This window comes from Vigna radiata, chromosome 11, assembly GCF_000741045.1.
Source record: "Vigna radiata var. radiata cultivar VC1973A chromosome 11, Vradiata_ver6, whole genome shotgun sequence".
Lineage (NCBI taxonomy): Eukaryota > Viridiplantae > Streptophyta > Magnoliopsida > Fabales > Fabaceae > Vigna > Vigna radiata.
Window position 1 is genome coordinate 9,741,300 of NC_028361.1, and position 22,089 is coordinate 9,763,388.

The following is a 22,089-nucleotide window of genomic DNA, read 5'->3' on the forward strand; positions in this document are numbered from 1 at the left end:
AAGTGGGTTGGTGAGCCAATCCGGCTCACCACGGGTTTGACCCGCGTTCTTAGCGAGCCTAGTCAAAATTGGCTCGCATAAAAATTTTCACAGTTTTTCTAACCCAACCTGGCTCAAACTCGTGGTGAGCCGGGTTGGCTCACGGGTTTCAAACCATTTTGACGACACTAATTATGACATAATTGTTGGGGACATAGTTCTGGACGTTATAATAGGTTTGCGCATTTTGTGATGTATCAGAAATTTACGTCATAATATCTTGGGTTAAATATGTTTTTCATTCGTTTTTTGTTTTAGTCCCTACTCGAAACATCAATGGTTTTTAGTCCTCGTTGATTTGAAACTCTCACTTTTAGTCCTTAAAATTGGACGGCGTTAAATTTTTTGTGATGTGGCAAACGGCGAATGCCAGCTTCCCTTTTCATTGGCTGCCACGTAGGTTTTGATTTTAGTGATGAGATTAGTGATGGTCACGTGTGTTAATTGAATTGAGATTAGCACAGAATTATGGTTTTTATTTTTCAATTGGGGAAAAAATGTTTCCTTCACCCCTAATGCCAAAAGTTTCCCTCCAAAACCCCTCGTTCGTACCGCCACGCCGCTTAAACAAACGGAACCTGTGCTCAGGCCTCGGAGGAAGAAACCCAAGCAAAATGAGAAACAACTTCCGGAGAAAGCTTCCGCAATTCTCCCACAGTCAGCACTCTACGCGCAACTCCTCGACGTAGACATAAATTTTTATAGCAGAGAGCGTAGTCAGAATCGAAATTCCGATTCCGAAAGCAGCCACCAACAACCACTGAACCAATGGCGGTACTCTTTCACTTCCCTTTCCTAAGTACTCTATTTTTTCATCTTTATGTTTTCTTTCTTCTTTCCTATTTTTTTTAATCAATTTGACTAATTGTTGCAATTTTAGGCACTAAATGATTTAATAAAATATTCTATCATTTTTTGTTTTAGTTAATATTTTTTTTTGGAAGATTGTTGAAACCCACCCTGCATCCAGAAAACCCTTTGAATTTTTGTGTTCAACACGTTTGCAAACCAGAATGTGGATTCTTCCGCACCCACATGGACTCTTAAGATTGTTGGAAGGATTTTGGAAGATGGTGAAGAAGTTGAACAACCTGGAGATATTGCTCACAGGATGCCACCTTTGTACTCGAAATTTTCTGCCTTTTTCAAAAGGGTAACGATTTCCCACAACAAGAGGCTGTATCCGGATAACAATGTCATCACATGGGAGAATTCGCGGTCATCTACCACTCATGAAGGTTTTGACGTGAAGAGGAAAGGGTTCAGTAAAAGCTTCTGAGTAAATTTTTTTTTTCCAAATTGAAAATTAAGACCCTAATTATGTGCTAATCTCAATTCAATCAACACACATGGTATCACTAATCTCATCACTAAAATCAAAACCTACGTGGCAGCCATTGAAGATGGAAGTTGGCATTCAACGAACCTCTGCCGTTTGCCACATGTACTGATATTTAATGCCATCCAATTTTAAGGACTAAAAGTGAGAGTTTCAAAACAAGGAGGACTAAAAACCATTGATGTTTCGAGTAAGGACTAAAACAAAAAATGAGTAATAGTTGAGAGACCAAAATCATATTTAACCCTAATATCTTAAACATATTATGACATAATTTTTGTAATCAATCATAATATACGCAGTTTATTATGACACATTTTCATTTATCAGTCATAATATGGCGAAAAGCATTATGACGTAGATGTGTTTACCTGTTATAATATATGGTGTATTATGACGTAGATATTTTTACCAATCATAATATGTTGAATGTAATATGACGTACAATTTTTCACCTATCATAATAAATGGTTTTCAGAATCAACGTATTATAACGTACATTGTTTAGTACATCATAATATATGTTTTTTTTTTAAAAAAATTGATTATTACAATTGACGTCTAATGAAATTATAATCATATTCCGGTATTATCATCTCATCTAATCAATTTATAATCAATATAGCTTGAGATGAACAAATTCAATGAACTAAAAAATAGAAACATTAAATTGTCTAATAATATTTAATACATCATTTATACATGACACTGTATATTAAATCCAAATATTACATTAATGTCATAAACTATTGAATTGTAGCCAAGTTTCTACTAACACTTAAAATAAAAGAAGTTCAGTTCTTTCTAATGTCTTCAATGTCTATAGTTTCCATAGGAGATGAATCATTAAAGATCTACACATAAAATAATAGAGTTAAAACAATATTGTAATGAATAGTTGGATAAATATTTAGTTCATTTTTTAATACCTCATTCCATGATTCAGTAATGTTTGTACAAATAATGGTATGCATGTGTTTCATTACATAATACCCACACTCATAGCTGCCCAGTTGACGTCGACATTGCAAATTGAATACAAATAATCAAGACTCATTCAAACCAAGGACACATAGTATCAAATTATACTCTAGCTAGCCTTTGCACCATGTAGCTTTGATCAATTTTGCTAAACCAAATTTCACAAAACCAATAACACAGTCAATTCCTTATAAAAATAACAATCACAAAACACAAAACAAAGGTCAACTTCTCTTACATTAGGTGTGATTATTTTCATCTTCTTCCTAAAGACAAATAGAACACCCCGCAACCTTGAATGAGTTTTCAAAGACCTATAAAAGATAGACATTCATTACATAATAATAATAATAATAATAATAATAATAATAATAATAATAATAATAATAATAATAATAATAATAATAATAATAATAATATAAGAAGAAACCAAAATAGAAAGAAAAACTTACGCCTCTAATAACAATAATATACAAAATTATAATATAATTTTAATAATATATAATAATAGTAATAGTAATAAAGTATAATAATAATATATAACATATAACAATATTAATAATATATAATAATAATACCAATAAATTTAATACTATTACTACTAATTATTATTATAATAATAATAATAATAATAATAATAATAATAATAATAATAATAATAATTATTATTATTATTATTATTATTATTATAATAAGAACCTAAAAAATAGAATATTAGAGTTGATAGGTGTTTTAAAATAATAAGACCGAGTATTTCATTTTATTTTAAAATAAATCGGTAATATAAATTGAATTTTTTAAACTCGTCTCATTACTTAAAACATTGTCTATCTCTCTAAAACTCTTTCTCTTTACTTCTTCTGATTTCTCTCTAAGATTTCTCATGTCTTGATCATTTGTTTGATGATAAGGAAGTTTATAGGAGATCACAATTGTGTTATCTCCACATCTAGTCGATTAATTATGTCATAAAACAAGTAAGTTTGAACTCCTTTTTCCTTTTTTTGTTCTTAATATGAAATTAGAAGAATGAGATTGTCGTTGCATGTGTAATCTTGCTTCTTCTATTTGTTCTTGGTTAATCTAAGGTCGACTCTTTCTGTTCCCAATTTGATGTTTCGTAGGTGTTTTTAGAAATTCCTTACGTTTTAATCAATTAGTGAGAAGTCTTTTGAGTTGGGTAGTTCTTTGTGAGGTAAGGAAAGCTAAAACTTGTTTAGGTCACGCTTGTTGTGCTAAAATAGTATCCATGAGAATAATATGATGAATTGAATAAAATTGTAATTGTAGTGTAGTGTTCTTTATGTTTAAATAGGGATATATGGTAGTATGATGTGTGTATAATTGGAATGACATGAAATTGATGTTCTATGTTGTCATGATTGTTTGTAATAAAGATGTTTTGGTATTTAAAACTGAATTCAAAGTGTTTGGGTGGGTTGTGGTCAAATTCTTGAGTTTTAAGACTAAAAATGAAGGTTTTAATGGGTGAGTTTGAGAAAGAGAGAGTGAGGTGAGTAAGCAACTGTATAGGAGCTGCCATGAGTTAATTTGAGACTTGTAAGTGTTTCAGGAGTAAAATCTTATATGTATCTAAGAGGTGTTTCATTGTTGAAGTTTTAGAGGATTTTTAGTGTAAAAATGAGGTTTTGAGTAATAAGGTATTGAGGTGAAGGTTTGAACTGTTTTGGAGTGTTAGAAGTCTGTTATTAGACCAATTAGGACTTGTCTAAATGTTGAAATAAGTAAAAGCTGTCATGGAAGGGATAATTCCTTCATAGGTTCAGTTTCTTAGTACAATTGGGAGGTTTTATGTATTGGAAAATAAAAGTAGGATGGCTGGAAGGAAACTGAGATATTGGAGGGTGCTAACAAGTGTATTTGGACTTGGTTATGCAGTTGGTGGATTGATATGGGTGTTAGAAAGTGTAAAAAATGATTTTGAGTAGCTTAAAGAAGTGATTTTGGGTTTTTAGTTACATTAGTGTTTTTAGAAGTTTCTCAAGGTCTGGAGGGTCCTAGCGGTCTTTAGAAGTTGGGGGTAAAATGTCCAAAGTCAGAAAATTAGTGCTTTTGCATATGTCATGGCGTTGAGCGTTGGGATCCTGGCTCTTGGGCGCTATCTCACTGGTTTCAAGTGCTAAGCTCCAAATTTCCAATGCTTGGGCGTTAACTCTCTGTTTTGGGGCATTGGGCGCTAGCTTTTGGGCACAAACTTTTAGGTGCCTGGGAGCCACTCTGTGTGTTCATATGCTTATGTTTTAGGTGTTTTTCAGTGATTTGTTTGGTTGTTTATGGTCTTTTAAAGTGTGATTAAAGTTTATATATGCTGGTATGCAATGTGAAAGTAAAGAGATATATGTACATGGTTTCAAAGGGTTTCAAAGTTGTGAAAGTGAGTTCCAAGGTGAAATTCTTGGTGTAGTTTCAAGTATCATTAGTCTGAATGCAGGGAGCTTAGTCTTGGGGTTATCTTGACACTTAAATGGTCATTCTTTTTAAATAGAGAGGATTGATACATGTGGTGAGACTAGCAGGAGTCTTAGTCTTGGATACTTCCAATATGATCCAAGGCGTGGAACAAATTAACCTTGTGAGTGTGGTAGGATGAAACTCATTGGCAATGACTTTGCAAAGCAGTAGAAGCCACCATAAGGGCACAAGTCGTCATAGTTTGACATTCATTCTAAGTCCGACAGTCCGGTCATAATAGTGTCATGCATAAAGTGTTTGTTGATCATGTTTTAATTTGTTTGTCTTTTGTACAATGTTTAAACGAGTGTGTGTGTGTGTGTATCATTAATTGTTTATATTCTAGCTTATCTTTTTTGTTTGTGTTTGTGTTTGTATGTTCCCGTTGTTTCCTCTCCTTGATATGATCATTCAATGGGTGTGAACAGAGGGAGATGTGGCCTCTTTGGAACTGGCGTTGGACAGAGATGTTGCAGATGTTTAGTTTGTTTTAGATTAGTTCTTGTAGATAGTTTTGTTTAGTTCCTTTGTTTATATAAAGTTTCAAATCTATGGTTATTTTGGATAATTGTAAATCTTACTTTATATTTCTGTCTATGACTGATCTATTTTATTAATTTGTGATAACTACTATATAGTTATTTTGGGATGTTATGATAATAATGATGATAATAATAATAATAATAATGGTATTAATAATAAAAATAATGTAAGTGACATTTTTCTAAATTAAGTTACATATGTAATTGGAATAGTTCTTAATGGTGTTTTCATATATCAAGTAATGTGGTAGGGGTGTTTTGGTAAATGGAATAGTTGTTGAGATGTAAAATCACAAATAAAAAAAAAGTAATACATTAATTGGTAATATTTTTTGGTAGTTTGTTTTGATGTTAAATTTATACAAATTCTTCATAAATATAATATTATGGAGTAAATTTCTTCGGCGAAATGGTTATAGAAAACTGAATATTTCTTTCATGCTAGAATTATTGATGTTTAAGATTCATGTAAGCAAGCTAATAAATATAAAGCATTGATATACCTAGTCTAAACGTATGTTTTTATTTGTCATATAGTCTTCTCAAACAAGTTATAAAAAAAGGTTGTAAGTGTAAGTGATGTATTTCTCATAAAGATAAATTAGTTATTTTAGAAAAGGATTAAAGCAAAATAAATAATTAATAAACCTTACAATTTGGAATAGAAGAATGTGAAAGCATGGACAGTTTTGAAACTAAACATAGAAAGTGTTTATTATTATTATTATTATATTTTTTTGAAGATATAAAATGTACTTATTATTTGATTAAATAATAATTTAAATCTTGATACAATATATTCTTACTCATTTTCCAAGTGAATTGTTGGGTTGGAGTAGGCATGTAAAGGAACAGGTTCTGGATTCGAAAAATATCTCTACACGAGATCTTCCTATGAATAAAGAATTGAATAAAAAATTGTATTTAACTCGTACACACGCACCCAAATACACATGCAATATTGTTGTAGAGACTAATTTCATTCAAGAATTTCAGAAAAACTAATTTCACTCTTCTTTCTCTTTAATGATAATGGGTGATAATTAGGACACATTCTACTATCACTCTTATTCTAGATATAAACTAAGGGAAATGCGTTGAGCTTTAATTTTCTTTTCAAAATTAATCAAAATTATTTTTATAAATTTTATTATAATTATTTACTGCTTCTTTTATATAAGGTGATGATTTGGTCTTTTTAAAATATTAGAATATTTAATTTATTTGTTTGTAAGCTATTTAGGTTAATAATTTAATTTTCAACTATTATTTTTATACTAATATTTGATAAAATAGATAAACATTTTAGTGGTATGACTATAGAATAATGAATTGAGTCAACTTATTAAAAAAAGAATAAAAATTAAGTAATTCAACAAATTTTAACAATCAAACTGAATTACAAAATTTTAACTCACTAAAAAGTAAAAAATAAATTGATTAAGTTAATTCATTTTTAACTTAACTCATAACTAATGAGTTAATTCTTGTGAATCAAATTTTTAGCCATGTTTATAAAACCTGATCAATAAATTTGACAATCTCAATCAATTAGAGAAAAAAAAAACTATATTACCTAAATAATAAGTTATTGTACGAGATGAGAAGGAAAAATAATACAAAGACTATCATAACATTTGTTCCATATATGATCTTGAAACCATTGAAGAGTAGAGTAACTCCGGAAAATGTGTTTTTAACTTGTAGAGTTTACCTAAATATTTAATTATTTTGGGTTAAATATGTTTTTGATCTCTTAACTTTCAATGAAATTAGAATTAGTTCCTCTTCAAAATTTTGGCATAATTTAATCTTCAACTTTAGAAAGGTATGAATTTAGTTCTTTTAACCAAAATTTATTAACTTCATTTGATGTTTGAAGCAAAAATATGTCAGATAATGTAAACAACCCAAATGCTATCATGAAACGTGCTTTAAACATTAAATAAACTTAACAAAATTTAGTTAAAAGGACTAAATTCATATATTTCTATAGTTTAGATAATTAAATTAGGGCAAAATTTTGAAGAGAGACTAATTCCAATTTTCACTGAAAGTTAAGGAACAAAAACATATTTAACCCAATTATTATGATGTCTTGCTGCAAATTTTTAATCTATTAAAACACTATTTTATACCTTTAAACTTCAAAATAATGTTTAAATGATTTTAATCTATTACTTTATGCTTTCAATGGCATACATAACAAGTCTAAAAATGTTTTAAGATATTAATATACGTTTTAATGTACTAAAAACAAAATTAAACATTTCAAATGAATTAACTACTTAAACGAATCAAGATGTATTTAAGCCACAAATTTCAACCCAAACGAGATTAAACGCAAAAATGAACATCCTTAATACTTATAATTTCACCAGTATACATTTTCAAACTTGAAAGCATAAAATATTTATACTTCAAACTTTTCTATAAACGCCTCTTTTCATTTGGCTAATATAAACATTTGAATCCTTTCAAAGTCTCCTCCCACGGATGACACTTGGGTGAGACGAGAATAATTTTGCTATCCAATACTCATTTTTAGAAAGAAAAAAAAAACCATTCTTGTTCCCATGCTCAAATTCAATGGATATAAATTTTTTTTCTCATCCCATCCTTAGTGAATAATGATTTTATATTAGAATTCATATCCGATTTCTTACTATTACAATATCAATCGATTAAAATAATGATAATATTATTTCTTCAGTATCAAATATTTAAAAATATATTATAATTGTATACATTTCAAATTAGAATATCAAATAAAATTTTATAAGAATCAAAACCTTTCTTAAATTTGTAAGTGTTAATGAAATATAGTTGATAAAATTTAAAAACATTTTTAAAAAATATAAAAGGCAAACAAATATTCAAATAAAAAATTTGGTTCATATTTTTGTAAGAAAATCTCAAATAGGTCCTTTTATTTTTATTTATCTGAATTTGGTCCATAATTTGAAAAAATGCATGCCATTAGACCCTTGTCGTTAAATCGACTAAAGCAACATTTGGAAATAATGAAGTGAACATCTATAATACGTGACATTTGATTTTAAAATGCAATAAAATAGACATGTAAATAGGTGTCAATTAATTTCTCTCTTTGGTTGAAACACTAAATAAGTGGTTCTTCATCTTAATTCTTCATCGTTTTGGTTGGAATATGTGAGTTATGTCACCAAGTCTTAAATCAGTGGTTCTTCATCAATGTTCTTCATCTTAGTTGTTCTTCTTCTTCCTCGTTCTTCATCTTGATTCTTCTTCCTTATTCTAATTGAAGGAGGTGAGTTATCCCATAGACCCTAAACCAGTGATTCTTCTTTCAAGTTCTTCATCTTAGTTTTCTTTCATCTTCCATGTTCTTCACCTCGGTTCTTCTTCATTCCCAACATTTAAATAATCATACTTCAACACCAATAATCGGGTTTTCTAAAACACAAATACTATAACATATCATGTCAAAAATCACCGAACAATTGTAAACCACAATAGAAAAACATTTATTGACCTTCAATTGTTATAACGAACTCGTTATTCCAATTAAGTTCTCGGTACCTACCGTATACCTACGAGCTAATAAGGGTTAATCAAATTAAGTTCGGTAAATTTAATATTAGTTGTTAATTTTATTATATACATTTGAAATTATTAAATATAATTAGCAAACAATAAAATATTAATAACATAACCGTTCTAATACCCACGGAAAGAAAATATACAGGTGCTGGAGTAATCACATGTTCATACATATATACACCTCTGAAAAGGGAAACACGAGTAATTCTGGAGAACAAGAACATCGGATCTGCAAATATCTCCTTCCATTAACCACATTTGCCTTAGTTTTTCCTCTATAACCATCTGCACTTGTGATGTTGCCAAAGAAAAGGAGATAAGTAGGCAATACATTTAATAAAATTCTGAATCAAATTAATCATATTCTGCCTTTTGTTTTTTGCGTTGACACATAATTTTTATTCAGGAATTATCACTTGTTTTGTTCTTTCTTTCGTATTTTTTTAAGAAGATTAACATTAAGGGTTGAGAAATTCATAATAGTAAAACTCATCTAACATAGGTGTATCTCTCCAAAATATATAGTAGACTAAAAACTGGAAGGTCACTTCTCTAGTAGATATTATAATAGAGCTCCCGGCAGCTGTATCAGAAGCTAACCAAATTCATAATCTCAATCAATCCACAGTCTCAATTAATTCAGTAACTCAACAATGATAGTGTCATTGAAACTTCAAACAGATAGTTTCAAGTAATTGTAAGAAACAAACAGAAAACTTTACTCACCTTTACATTAAATTGACGACAATTAGGACATGCCAAGCCACGCATGTAAAAGCTCGGCATGTAATCGTCCTACTGCCTGGCGATGATTTCCGCTCTTGCCAGGACTCAGCCATTTCTCGGGGGAACAGCTCACATGAGCCATCCCTTGAATAAAGAAAAAAAGTGAGTTCATAAAGAAGTCTGTAATTTGAATTTTGGCAGATACAAATCATGCAGAAGAATTTTGACAGTGCTTTCACTTTTAAGGAGTCAAATACCTTAAATGTCCATCCGGATTTAATGGATCAATTGCTTTGTTGAAGCGGTAACAGAAGTATTGCTCACAACTACCACATTTCATTTTGTTGCAACCTTCAGTTCGGGAAATTAGTGTCACAAGAAGGGCATAGCTTGGAATTCCCTACGCTTTCAATCTTTCATACTGAGCATTTCATTCCTCTTTCTCAATCCCTACGCTTTCAATCTTCCTTTAAATGATTTAAATTTTGACAGTCCTATACTAAGACGAAAATCAGAAAACTGTAAGCCTTTTTTTGGTTAAAAATTTACTGCCAAAAATCAAGAAAAAGGATAATAGAATAGAAAGACACGTCTCATAGTATTTGAACATCAAGAGCAATAGACTCTAGCAACATACTAGACTCGCATCATGACAAAGAAATGACCAAGAAACTACAATGCAATGCTAGAGATTCCAAACACAGTCCCTATCGAAGCTTGCCCCAGAGGCGACTGCACTGTAAGCCAGTTCACTCAACCTTTCTGCTGAGCCCCTTAATAGATATCCTTCTCCAAGAAATTATCAACCAACTTTGACACCACTCCTAAAATCCTTATGAGAACCTCACTAAAAGCTAGATATTTGTAGTTGAAGAGGCCAAGGCCTAATTAACCATGCATTAGAATCTCATTTCGAATAGGAAACTCAAGTCTCGGACATTACAATTGAATCCTAACACACAAAAATAAGTAGGAGAGACCAAGGAACAGTGAGAGAGTGAACTGGGTAGAAACAACAGACTGTGATGGTGCCAGATAACAGAGCTAGGCTAGTTAGATGCATATGAGCAAGGCAGAACATATACAGGCCAGGGCAGAAAGCAGTAATCAGAAACGGCTAGAAAAGTGGTCAGATTATTGGGGTGGGCAAGTTTCTGAGCCCCCCTCCCTTACCCATAAAACAACAAAGGTTTTAGGGGCAGAACAACCTACAACACCTGAGAGTAATAGTACCAGTATCTGATACAATTGGTTAGAACTTTTTTCTGAGAAAATGATATCTTAAGCAATTATTGCAAGGTGCAAGGTGGCATAGGTTACAGGAACAGAGGGGGACGCAACATGATAGTGTGCAATACGCTATTGCACACAATTAACTACTATGCCTACTGGTTAAGTATTTTGCCTACGATAGTGTTGTGAAAATTTCAAGTTCTAGGAAGACAAGAGACTGGAAGAACTTGAGGGAGAAATAGGGAACCACGTAAAGAAAGATTCCAAAAACTTTATTTAGATGAAGAGAAGACTTACAAGAATTTTAGAAATCAATTATAAGACACCCCAGCAGATCAAAGTTTCTATATATAGCAAAACTGACACAACTAACACATAACAGATTTATCCTCCAAGCTACTGGCTGTGGCAGCTCACAAAATCAGCCCAACTGACTAATGGCTTCAGATATTTCCTAACGTAGCCCTCCCCTTGAAAGAATCCTTGTCCTCAAGGTTGGAAAGCTGGAAATTTCTTCTTCAGATCATAGTACTATTCCCAAGTTGCATCCTTTGGTAGATGGTGTTTCCATTTCAAAGGCACTTTAGTAACTGAGATTCCTCTTTTCTTGACTGTCATACGATCCAGAACAGCTTCGGGCTCCTTTTCAGCAAAAACATCTTCATGCTGGTAAGGGAGATGGATAGTAGTAACCATGTTGCCCACATGTTTCTTAAGAACACATTGTGAACCTTATTGTAAGTTGGGAATCCAAGTGTGAGTCCAAGTCCCACATTGGATAGAAATGAGAAAGTAAAACACTATATAAAGGTGAAAGACCCATTAACCCATTGTCTTAAGGTTTTGGATAGAGTAGTGTCAATCCCTTATATGGTTGGGCTCAGATCTCATTGGTATTGTGTCTCTCCGGTGAACCTCCTCCTCGATAGACTCAACAGTGGTATCAGAGTTGATGGTTCATCTTGGTGACCGGCTTAGATGAATACAATGGTCCCTATATCGAAAGTCTTCTTGACGAAGGGTTCCAGGTAAGCATGTCCTGTTAAAATAAACTGCGGTACGAAGGGCTACTTGTGGTTGTGGTTGGTTAGGAATGCTTTTGCTGGAGGGGGAGTGTACCAATGTGGAAGAGACTCACCCTTGAGGGGGAGATTGTTGGGAATCCAAGTGAGTCCAAGTCCCACATTGGATAGAAATGAGAAAGTAGAGCACTATAAAAGTAAAATACCCATTAACCCATTGTCTTAAGGTTTTGGGTAGAGAGTGGTGTTAATCCCGTATATGGTTAGACTTAGATCTCATTGGTGTTTGTATCTCCCCAGTGAACCTCCTCCTTGGTAGACCCAACAGCCTGTAGCTACAATGCCAATGCAGTTGAAAATGCCATGGGTACTTGTTTTATGGGTACAACTTTACATACACAAAATCTCCAGTCTTGAATGGTCTGCACTCCTATGCTTATCAATAACTTCTTTCATCCTTTCTTAAGAATATAGAAGAGTCCAGGAGCTTAACCTCCTTCACCAGGTGCAAAGACCGGTCAACAAATCAACAAATGTCTAACTGCCTAACTGATACAATAAGAGATCTTTTTATAGACCTCTTTCCCGCCCCCCTACTTAACTGAATAACAGTTAAGTCCTCTGTTTCCTATTTTTCCTCTCACAAACTCTCCATGTTCATCACTTCCCCCTGAAAACTGACCTTGTCCCCAAGGTCGAACTCGGGGAATTGTTCCTGCATCAGCATCCTATCCTCCCACGTTGCACTGTCCACACCTCCATCTTGCCACTCAATCAGTACTTGTTACGTTGTTCTCCTTCCTGCTATTGAACCCTTCTATTCAGCACCCTGGCTGGCCAGCACGTCGGCCCACCTACGTGTAGATCTGCGGGTAGTTCAGCTTCCACCTGCTTCGTCCCAATCGCTAATTTTAGTTAGCGTTCGCTGGCAATTCTAATCTGAACACCACTTCTCCTATCTTCTGAACCACCTTGAATGGTCCGTAATATCTAGTCGTTAACTTCGGATGTAGTTTCACTAACATGGATGTCTGTCAGTGGGGCCTGATTTTTAAAAACACCCAATCCTCTACCTTAATGGTCACCGATCTCCTCTTCCGGTTCGCTTGCTTCACCATCCATCTTGCGCCCTCGACAAATGGTACCTGTAGCTGCTGCAACGCTTCATCCCTGGTTTGCAGATCCTGGGCCACGGCTTCTACCATCGTTTCTCCCGGAATAAACCTTGATAACGTTGGTGGAGGTCTTCCATATACAGTCTCAAACGGTGTGCATTTGGCAACCCCTTGGTAGCTGGTATTATACCAGTATTTTGCCCAGGGAAGGACCACGTTCCACAACTTGGGCTGTTCCGAACAAAAACAGCGTAAGTAACCCTCCAACACTCGATTCAACACCTTAGTCTGGCCGTCGGTAACCGGATGGTATGTTGTGCTCATCCGGAGATGGGTGCCCTGTATTTTAAACATTTCTCTCCAAAACGCGCTGAGAAATAATGGATCCCGGTCACTTACTATAGTCTTGGGAATCCCATGGAGCTTAACTGCTTCTCTTACGAAAGCTTCAGCTACTATCCGTGCAGTATAGGGATGCTTGAGCGCGATGAAATGCCCGTACTTGCTCAATCTATCTACAATCACCAGTATAACATCATAGCCTTTGGATTTTGGGAGTCTTACAATAAAGTCCATGCTGGTGTCCTCCCAAATAGCTTGGGGAATTGGCAGCGGTTGCAACAGGCCCTGCGGTGATGTTGTCATGTACTTGTTCTGCTGGCATACCAAGCACCTGGCGACATACTCGGTCATGGTCTTCTTCATCCCCGTCCAGTAAAGCGATTGTGCCAACCTCCGGTACGTTCAGTAGACCCTTGAATGGCCCTCTGTCGGTGTTCCATGAAATTTAGCCAACAATTTCTGCACCCACTCAGATTTAGCCGGAATGACCAATCTTCCTTTGTAGTGCAACCACCCGTTTTCAATGGTGTAAGCAGGATATTTGTTTGGATCCTGGGTAACTCCTTCAATGATTTTCTTCAATTCATCATCTTCTTCCACTTCCCGCATCACGTCCTGGAAGTCTTTCCAATATGGCCTCACTATCTCCATCAATTCCACTCTCCTTTCTTCTCCTTCGATTTCAGCATCGCCGTTTAACTCCCCTTCTCCCTTTCGCGACAGAGCATCTGCCACCCTGTTGTTGGCCCCCGTTTTGTACATGATGTCAAAGTCGTAGCCAAGAAGCTTGGCTATCCAGTGTTGTTGTGCTTGGGTTGTCACCCTCTGTTCTAACAAAAACTCCAAACTTCTCTGGTCCGTGTGCACCACGAACCTTCGGCCCAACAAATATGGCCTCCAGTGTTGCACTGCCATCGCCACCGCCATCAACTCCTTTTCGTAAATCGATTTACCCAAGGTCGCCTCCGATAACGCTTTGCTGAAATAAGCTATCGGTTTCCTCTTCTGGGTTAGCACCGCCCCAATTCCCGTTCCAGACACGTCACATTCCACGTGGAAGGGCTGTGAGAAGTCTGGTAACGCCAACACCGGCGCCATGGTCACCGCTACTTTCAATCTCCCCATTGTTGCCCTGGCCGCCTCAGTCCAAGTAAAATTCCCCTTTTTCAACATCTCAGTGAGGGGTTTGGCTATCTTCCCATAGTCCCAGATGATTGCCGATAATAGCCGGTGAGTCTCAAGAACCCCCTCAACGCCTTCAGTGTTTTTGGTTCTGTCCACGCGATCACTCCCTCGATCTTCTCCTTATCCATTTGGACCCCTTCTCCCGTTATTACGTGCCCCAAATACCCGATCCTTCTTTTCCCAAACTCACTCTTCTTCTCGTTGGCCACCCAGTGGTTCTGCTGTAAAACGCTCAATATTTGTTCGACATGTTGCAAGTGTTCTTCCCATTCCGCACTGTAGATGAGTATATCGTCGAAAAAGACGAGCACGCACCTGTGAAGATACGGTTTGAATAGATCATTTATGGCACTCTGGAAAAAGGGCATTACGTTGTAATGCCCTAAGTGAGTGCGGAAAGTTGTTTTCTACACATCGTCTTCGTCCATCCGAATCTGGTGATACCCAGCCTTGAGGTCCACCTTCGAGAAGTATCGTGCACCGTGGAGCTCGTCCAACAGTTCTTCGATCACCGGAATCAAAAACTTGTTGGGAAAAGTGGCGCGGTTGAGAGCACGGTAGTCGATACAGAATCGTCAACTCCAATCCTTCTTCTTGACGAGGATGACCGGACTCGAGTAAGGACTTATACTTGGTCGGATAATCCCTGCATGCAGCATTTCCGACACCTGTCTCTCAATTTCTTCCTTCAGTACGTGGGGATAGTGATAAGGTCGAACGTTGATGGGGTCGGTGCCTTCCTTTAAGTTTATCTGAGGCTTCGTCTTTTTATTAGGTGGCAAACCTGGGGTTTCCCGAAATACCCCTGCATGCTGCTTTAAAACTCTACCCATGTCCTTTTTTTGTTCTTCTGTCAACTCTTATTCTTCACTCTTCGCCTCGCTCCTCACCTCCTTGCTCTCCAAACTCCACATCAAGGCCCAAGTCTTCACCTCACTCAGCTTCAGCAACTTTGCGGGTTCGACCACCCTCCTTTCCATAGTTGGGCCGCCTTTAATGGTCACCCTTCTTCCTGCATGGGTGAAAACCATGGTGGACTCCCTCCAGTTGAGCGTAATTTCCCCCAGCTTGGCCAACCACTCCACTCCGAGGATCATGTCGACACCCCCCAACTCGAAAAGGTAAAACTTTTCTTCGATCGCAACACCCCCCATTTCGACCACTATTCTTGGGTAGCACCCCCAGGTCCCTTTCTTTTGTCCGTCTCCCAGACTCACTTGGTAGGGAGGAGTATCCTCCTGTGCAAGCTGCAATTCATCCACCAATCTTGACCGGTCTATGAACCAGGTGAAGGAGGTTAAGCTCCTGTGTACACTGTATTCTTGAATTCTTTGATGTGAATACCATACATATTTTTCATTCTTTACAAGTTCTTGATTGTTTGAGAGTGAGTGAGAAAGAGAGCTCGTTAGGAATTCTTACTCGAATCCCTAACATCCACTCTAACATCATCAGGTGTATTATGAATTAAAAAATAATTTTTGTATTGACATATCCATTGATTGACAAGACAACTTCACCAGAAAAATGAGGCAAACCTATTCTAGCTAATCTTGTTCCGCAAGAATATGAGGAAACACAAGGACGTTCACCTCTAGAGACAACACTAGTGGAAGGGCCATGAATATCTTCTGAATTCTATTTTAGCAATTCTTGAATTTGGGAATCAATGACAGTGTTCTGCAATGACCCAACAAGCTCCATTAACCAAGACTCTGATCTTGCACACATGTGTTCTTCCAATCCTTGATTGCACCACATTACGAGTAGCTTCCACCATGGCAGAAAAACTTCCAAATGGATCATGAAGGCTAATACCAATTGTCATGAAAATTTCTAGTTCTAGGAATTTGAAAGACTCGAAGAACTTGAGGGAGAAATAGGAACCACGTAAAGAAAGGTTCTGAAAACTTTATTGAGATGAGAAGAACTACAAGAATTTTATGAATCAATCATAAGACATCCCAGCAGATCAGAGTTGCCACCCATAGCAAAACTGACTCAACTGACCCATAACAAATTTATCCTCCAAGCTACTGACATGTGGCAGCCTACAAAATAAGCCTAACTAACTAGTAACTTCACATATTTCCTGAACAGATAGTACTGTTGATTGCTTCCACATTTGGGATATGTATGCTGCCAATTTGTCTACGACTTCTTCAATGGATTTGTATCTCTTACGTATGATGTGACTGTATTTCATTTGATATTGTCTCTCACATTTGATAATAAGCTCTATAAATAGAAAATTTATAACACACGGTTTTGTACGACCCTCATTTTCAATCAATCTCCCTTACTAGTGTTCTCTATCTCTCCCTGCTCTCATGGGACCAAGCAGATGAAAAAAAGGATAAATAAAGCTCTAGACATAGAACATGCATCGCACATGGTTTTGTACGACCCTCATTTTCAATCAATCTCCCTCACCAGTGTTCTCTATTTCTCCCTGATCTCATGGGATCAAGCACATGAAGAAAAAAGGATAAAGAATAAGCTAGTAATTAAGAAATTAAAAGTTCAAGAGAACCTACAAATGGATGGCACTAAGGAGATCTATTTGCTATAGGAGTAAGAGTAAGCATCATTACACTTAATCCACCCAATAATTTTATTGACATTGACTTTCATCAATCTAACATGGGATGAATAGTTTTCATAAGTAGATCAAGTTTAAACATCTCATCATCATTCAACTACATAAGAATGTATAGTATACCTGTAAAATATAAGTAAATGCTGGTTATAAGAGTCTATTACCTATGCATTCACCAAAAAAACATTTCATAACTGTGAGTCTATAAGAACCACTGACAACTAAACCATTTATCCAATTTCGGATCCAAATAACATACCTGCAAAATCTGAAGCTTCATATCTACACTCATGAATGCTATACCAGTGTAGCTGCATTTTCTGCAAAGGGTGTAAAAGCTTGAAATAAAACACTTTGGGCATCGAGCATGCTGGTCTTCATCCTCTACGTAGGGAGTTTCACATGTTGGAAAATAAACAACATCAGGCATTGATGCAAGTGTTTTTTCCTATGCTATGCACACCAAGCGCTCATAATCTGTCATCTAGCAAGCATTTTAAAAGGTAAGGTGGAATCATGACCCTACATTTGCTTCAGGAAATTGATTACAGACAGTGTCTTCCTTTACTTGTATCTGGCCAAAGATCTGCAAGCATTTCAGGCAAAAACAATGCTTATATGGTAACCGGATAAACTCAGAAACTGATAGATAAAGTGGCAGACACAAGAACCATGTTCAATATTAATTCTATTTGACCAAAAATCGAAAAAGAAAAGTAGAATCAAGTCATGCATATAAAAATAAAGCACATTGGAATGAAAATGTCTTTAAAGCCAAGAATGCAAATGATATTATTCTTTCATGTCAATAGAAAGAAGTGGCGCTGCATTAGTTCAAGTAGTGATGTGATATAGCATTAGATTTTTCACATAAAATTATAAAGTCTATAAGTTGGGCAAAAATTATAGAGTGGAAAAGGAGTGAGATCATTTTTCCACCAGAGGAAAGAGCCAAAGACTGCAAAGGGATTTAGATCAAAAGAAATATCAGAATGAAATAGCAGGAAGCCATGAAACATGATAAAGAAGAAAACAAGCTAAAATTCTGACAAATTATAATAATGGATTAACAGTAATATTTTTTTTATAATTTCAGTACTATAATCATCATTAGTATTAATTCTATATCTAAAGAATAATTCACTCCATCATTTAATCAACACCAACATCCACAGAATATTTCAACTTGATGATAAAATGGGTCCATTTATTATTGTAACAGCTAAAAAATTTTGGTAATTCACAAAAATTAAAACAAGCATAGGAACCATTAATGAAAAAAAGAACTGTTCATACACTAAATGAAAACACAAAAATCTTAAAGAATAACACATGTAATTAATCTTGAAATTTCATTCAACAAAGTTGGAGGATGATGAATATGATTCAATTTCATTTTTACACTGGTAGTTCCTGCTCTGTTTTGGAAATGTTCTACACACTATTTTGCATAAACAAAAACCTAATGGTGTGCCTATATATGTGAATTTTCATGTGCATACACAAATTATGTGTAACGTTTTACATATAATTTTATTGACTTTCAAAATGTCAGTTCAGATATTAGTCACAGAATAACTACCTTAGTGGGGAATTTGTTATAAACTAGTGCGTAAATAACAATTAAGTATGCTAAACCCTGCCCAGCCCACTCGGAAGACAAAACCTATATATTAAGAGGAATGTCAATAGTGATACAGCCTTAGAGGATTTTATAATGACTACCATTTGAAGTGGATTATCAATTAACAGGCTAGCATTTAGTAACAGGTCATATGATGATAAAAATGTCAAATACAAGAAATTACGTCAAAACACATACCAGCTGGATATGATGGAAGCCCTAATACAGCTGCCTAACCTTCTTGAACTTTACATGCCTTCAGACCTAGAATATTATGAATTATATCATCTGGCAAAACACCCTTTTCCTTCATTTCATCATATAGCTTCTGTGCTTGGCCAATGTCCCCATGCTTATGGTACCAAGCAATGAGGACAGTGTAAGTTGCAACATCAGGAATAACTGAATATCTGTTCATTTCATGAAACAGCGAGGTGGCAAAATATATCCGGTTTGACTTGCAAAATCCATCAATCATGCAAGTATAAGTAAATACATTTGGCATTATGCCTACCCTCTTCATTTCTACAAATAATGCCCAGGCCTTTTTCCATTCTCTAATATTACAAAAGCCAGCTATTAAAGTTGCATATGAAATCTGATCTGGATGCAAACCCCTTTCTTTCATTTCCTTAAAAATGTCATATGCTTCTTGCATGCTGCCACTATGACTAAATATACTCATAAGAATTGTATATCTGGCAATGTTGAAAGTGATCCCTACTTCTTTCATTCTGGTGAATAACTTCACAGCCCTTTTTATATTTGACTGTTCGGCAAAGCCAGATATAAGAGTTCTATAATTAACAAATGCCGGAGGTACATTCCTTTTAAGCATTCTAGGCAGGAGCTCCAATGCTCTTTCTGGGCAACCTTCTTTACAAAGTTTACAGATGATTGCATTATATGAATGTTGGTTGAGGTTACATCCATGTTCTTCGAAGTCCTTCAACAGCGTCAAGGCTACGTTGAAGTAACCTGCCCTAAAATATATATCAAGAATATAATTGCATGCGGTAGTATCTGGCCAAATACCATTTCGTAGCATGGTTTCAAAAACATCCAATGCCTGATCGAATAGTCCTAGTTTGTAGTATCCCTTAATTAGACTGCGGTAACTAGAAGCAGAAGGAATCCAATTATAGCAGGTCATCTTCTTTAAAAGCTTGAAGGCTGAATCCACATCACCTTGCGTGCAAAATCCATCAATTAAAGTTTCATAAATAATCTGATCATATTTGAAACTAGAAGCAACAGTTCTGCGGAATATTTCCACTGCATGCTGTGACCGATTGTTCTTGCACAGACCATGGATGAGGGAGGTGTAGCTAACAATGGATGGTTTTACCTGGGAGCGTTGCATTTCATCCAACAGGTCAAAAGATTTTATTAGGTCCCCTTTCTTGCAGAACGTATCAATTAATATGCTGTAGCTATAAACATCTGGTAATATCCCAGACCTCTTCATTTCTACAAAAACTTGCAAAGCCTCACCCACGTCACTTCTTTTACAAAGCCCATAAATTACAGAATTAAAATAATGACTGTTAAGAGGCTGATTTTGTATGTTCAAATTGCGAATTAACATCAGCGCTGCCTCAACACAACCAACTTTACAAAGCCCATAAATTACAGAATTAAAATAATGACTGTTGAGAGGCTGATTTTGTTTGTTCAAATTGCGAATTAACATCAGCGCTGCCTCAACACAACCAACTTTACAAAGTCCATGAATATAAGTACTATACGTGACAACAGTTGGTTTTTCCCCAATCTGATATATTTTCCCTAGAATCGCAGCAGCCTGTCTCATATCTGAATCACACCCAGCATTACTACAATAAAAGTTCATCATGATTGTATAGGTGTGGATATTTGGCGATGGACCACGGTCCTTCAATTCCTCAAAAAACCATCTAACACACTTCGCTCTATTCGCTTCAACCAAACATTTCAACAAGAAATTGCATGTCCTTATATGAGGCTCAAGTCCAACATTCTTAGCATTCACAAAGACACTAAGAGAATTTTCCAACATAGAGTTGGATGCAAACACTTTCATAAGCACTTCAAATACTACGCCAGATCTTTCAACATGATGGGGTGAATCCAGCAAAGCTGAAAACAATTCAAAGGTGTTGTAGTTGGCCTCGTTACAGAACTCAACAACATCTCGAAGCAAAGCAAACACTTCCAAACGCATCCCGGCCAAAGCAAACGCATGAACCATAATCCTAAAACAATTTATTGAATGAGGAAACCCATGACTGTCAACCCAACTCCAAAACCTTACTTCTCTAGCCACCCTCCAACTCAGTGATTTGAGCACCCTGGACACTAAAGGAAAGTAACGCCTCCTTGTTGCGGGAACTTGGAGCACAGGCCTGTCAAGCACAAAACTAGCATAAGACTTGGGACTTTCATCAAACACGTGGTCTTCCATCATCAGTGCAGAAGAAGCAGAGGAAGAAACAAAACTGAAGCACTGGCGTTGGCGGCGAAGCAAACCACATCCACGAACGCATGTTAACGACATTACGATACACCCATCAATAGCCAGTTGGAACTACTAAACAAGTACAAGGTAAAAAAGAGGGTGCATAACTGCGGCGAAAAACATTCAAAACATAGAAGAACAGGAGTTTAATAAAAAAAATGAAACAGGGTCTTCTTAAACAAACTAACAAAAGAAGTATTTTTTGAAGTTGAAGGATTATGTATAAAAGGGTGAAACAGAAGTCTCTGTATTTGGGGGTTTACCCTGATTTAATGTAATTCTGTACTTTTGTTTTAGATACAGGGAGATTAGGAGGAGAGATAGAGAAATAAAATAAGAAATAAATGTATAAAAAGAAAGAAAAAAAGTGAAGAGATATGTGGTTAGAAAGAGATAAATAAAAAATAATAATGAAATGTTTAATTTGAAGTTATTGTGATTTGCAGCACATTGAAATATACTCACAAATAAATAAAGAAAATATTTTAAAAAAACTTTTTAAATGATTATAATTAATTAAAACTTAATTATATTTTACATTATTTGAATAATTCTTTTCTCTTACTTCGGTGTAAATGAAAAATATTGATACTTTCCCTTCTAGTGCACTTTTCTAGTAGAAGTTAAAATTTATAAAGAAAAATATAATATTTTTTAGTTAAATTTTGTTAAAAATTATATAGTTCTGTCAGAATAAAAATCACATGTATTATCTATATCTATATAAAAAAGTTTTTTTTTTCACTTTTATCTTTCAAATTATCATTTTATTTAAATTTAATTGATTTTCT

The 22,089-nt window shown here is 35.2% G+C and overlaps 1 protein-coding gene across 5 annotated transcripts; it reads right to left on the reverse strand.

Annotated features, from left to right (window-relative positions):
- Positions 1-8,420: 8,420 nt before the first annotated feature.
- Positions 8,421-21,669, reverse strand: LOC106776742 (pentatricopeptide repeat-containing protein At1g63130, mitochondrial). 5 transcript variants are annotated; one of them, XM_022787490.1, is made up of 6 exons: positions 19,000-21,669; positions 17,704-17,763; positions 17,437-17,561; positions 9,939-10,175; positions 9,682-9,825; positions 8,869-9,240 (listed from the first exon to the last, which is right to left on the reverse strand). In XM_022787490.1, exon 1 carries the CDS (start codon positions 21,335-21,337, stop codon positions 19,034-19,036), a length of 2,304 nt encoding a protein of 767 aa, XP_022643211.1. In that variant the 5' UTR covers positions 21,338-21,669; the 3' UTR covers positions 8,869-9,240; positions 9,682-9,825; positions 9,939-10,175; positions 17,437-17,561; positions 17,704-17,763; positions 19,000-19,033. The 5 variants fall into 5 exon arrangements, with proteins under 5 accessions (XP_022643213.1, XP_022643211.1, XP_014519698.1 ...); XM_014664212.2 differs by having other exon boundaries at positions 17,437-17,763; XM_022787489.1 differs by having other exon boundaries at positions 9,939-10,180; positions 17,437-17,763.
- Positions 21,670-22,089: the final 420 nt, after the last annotated feature.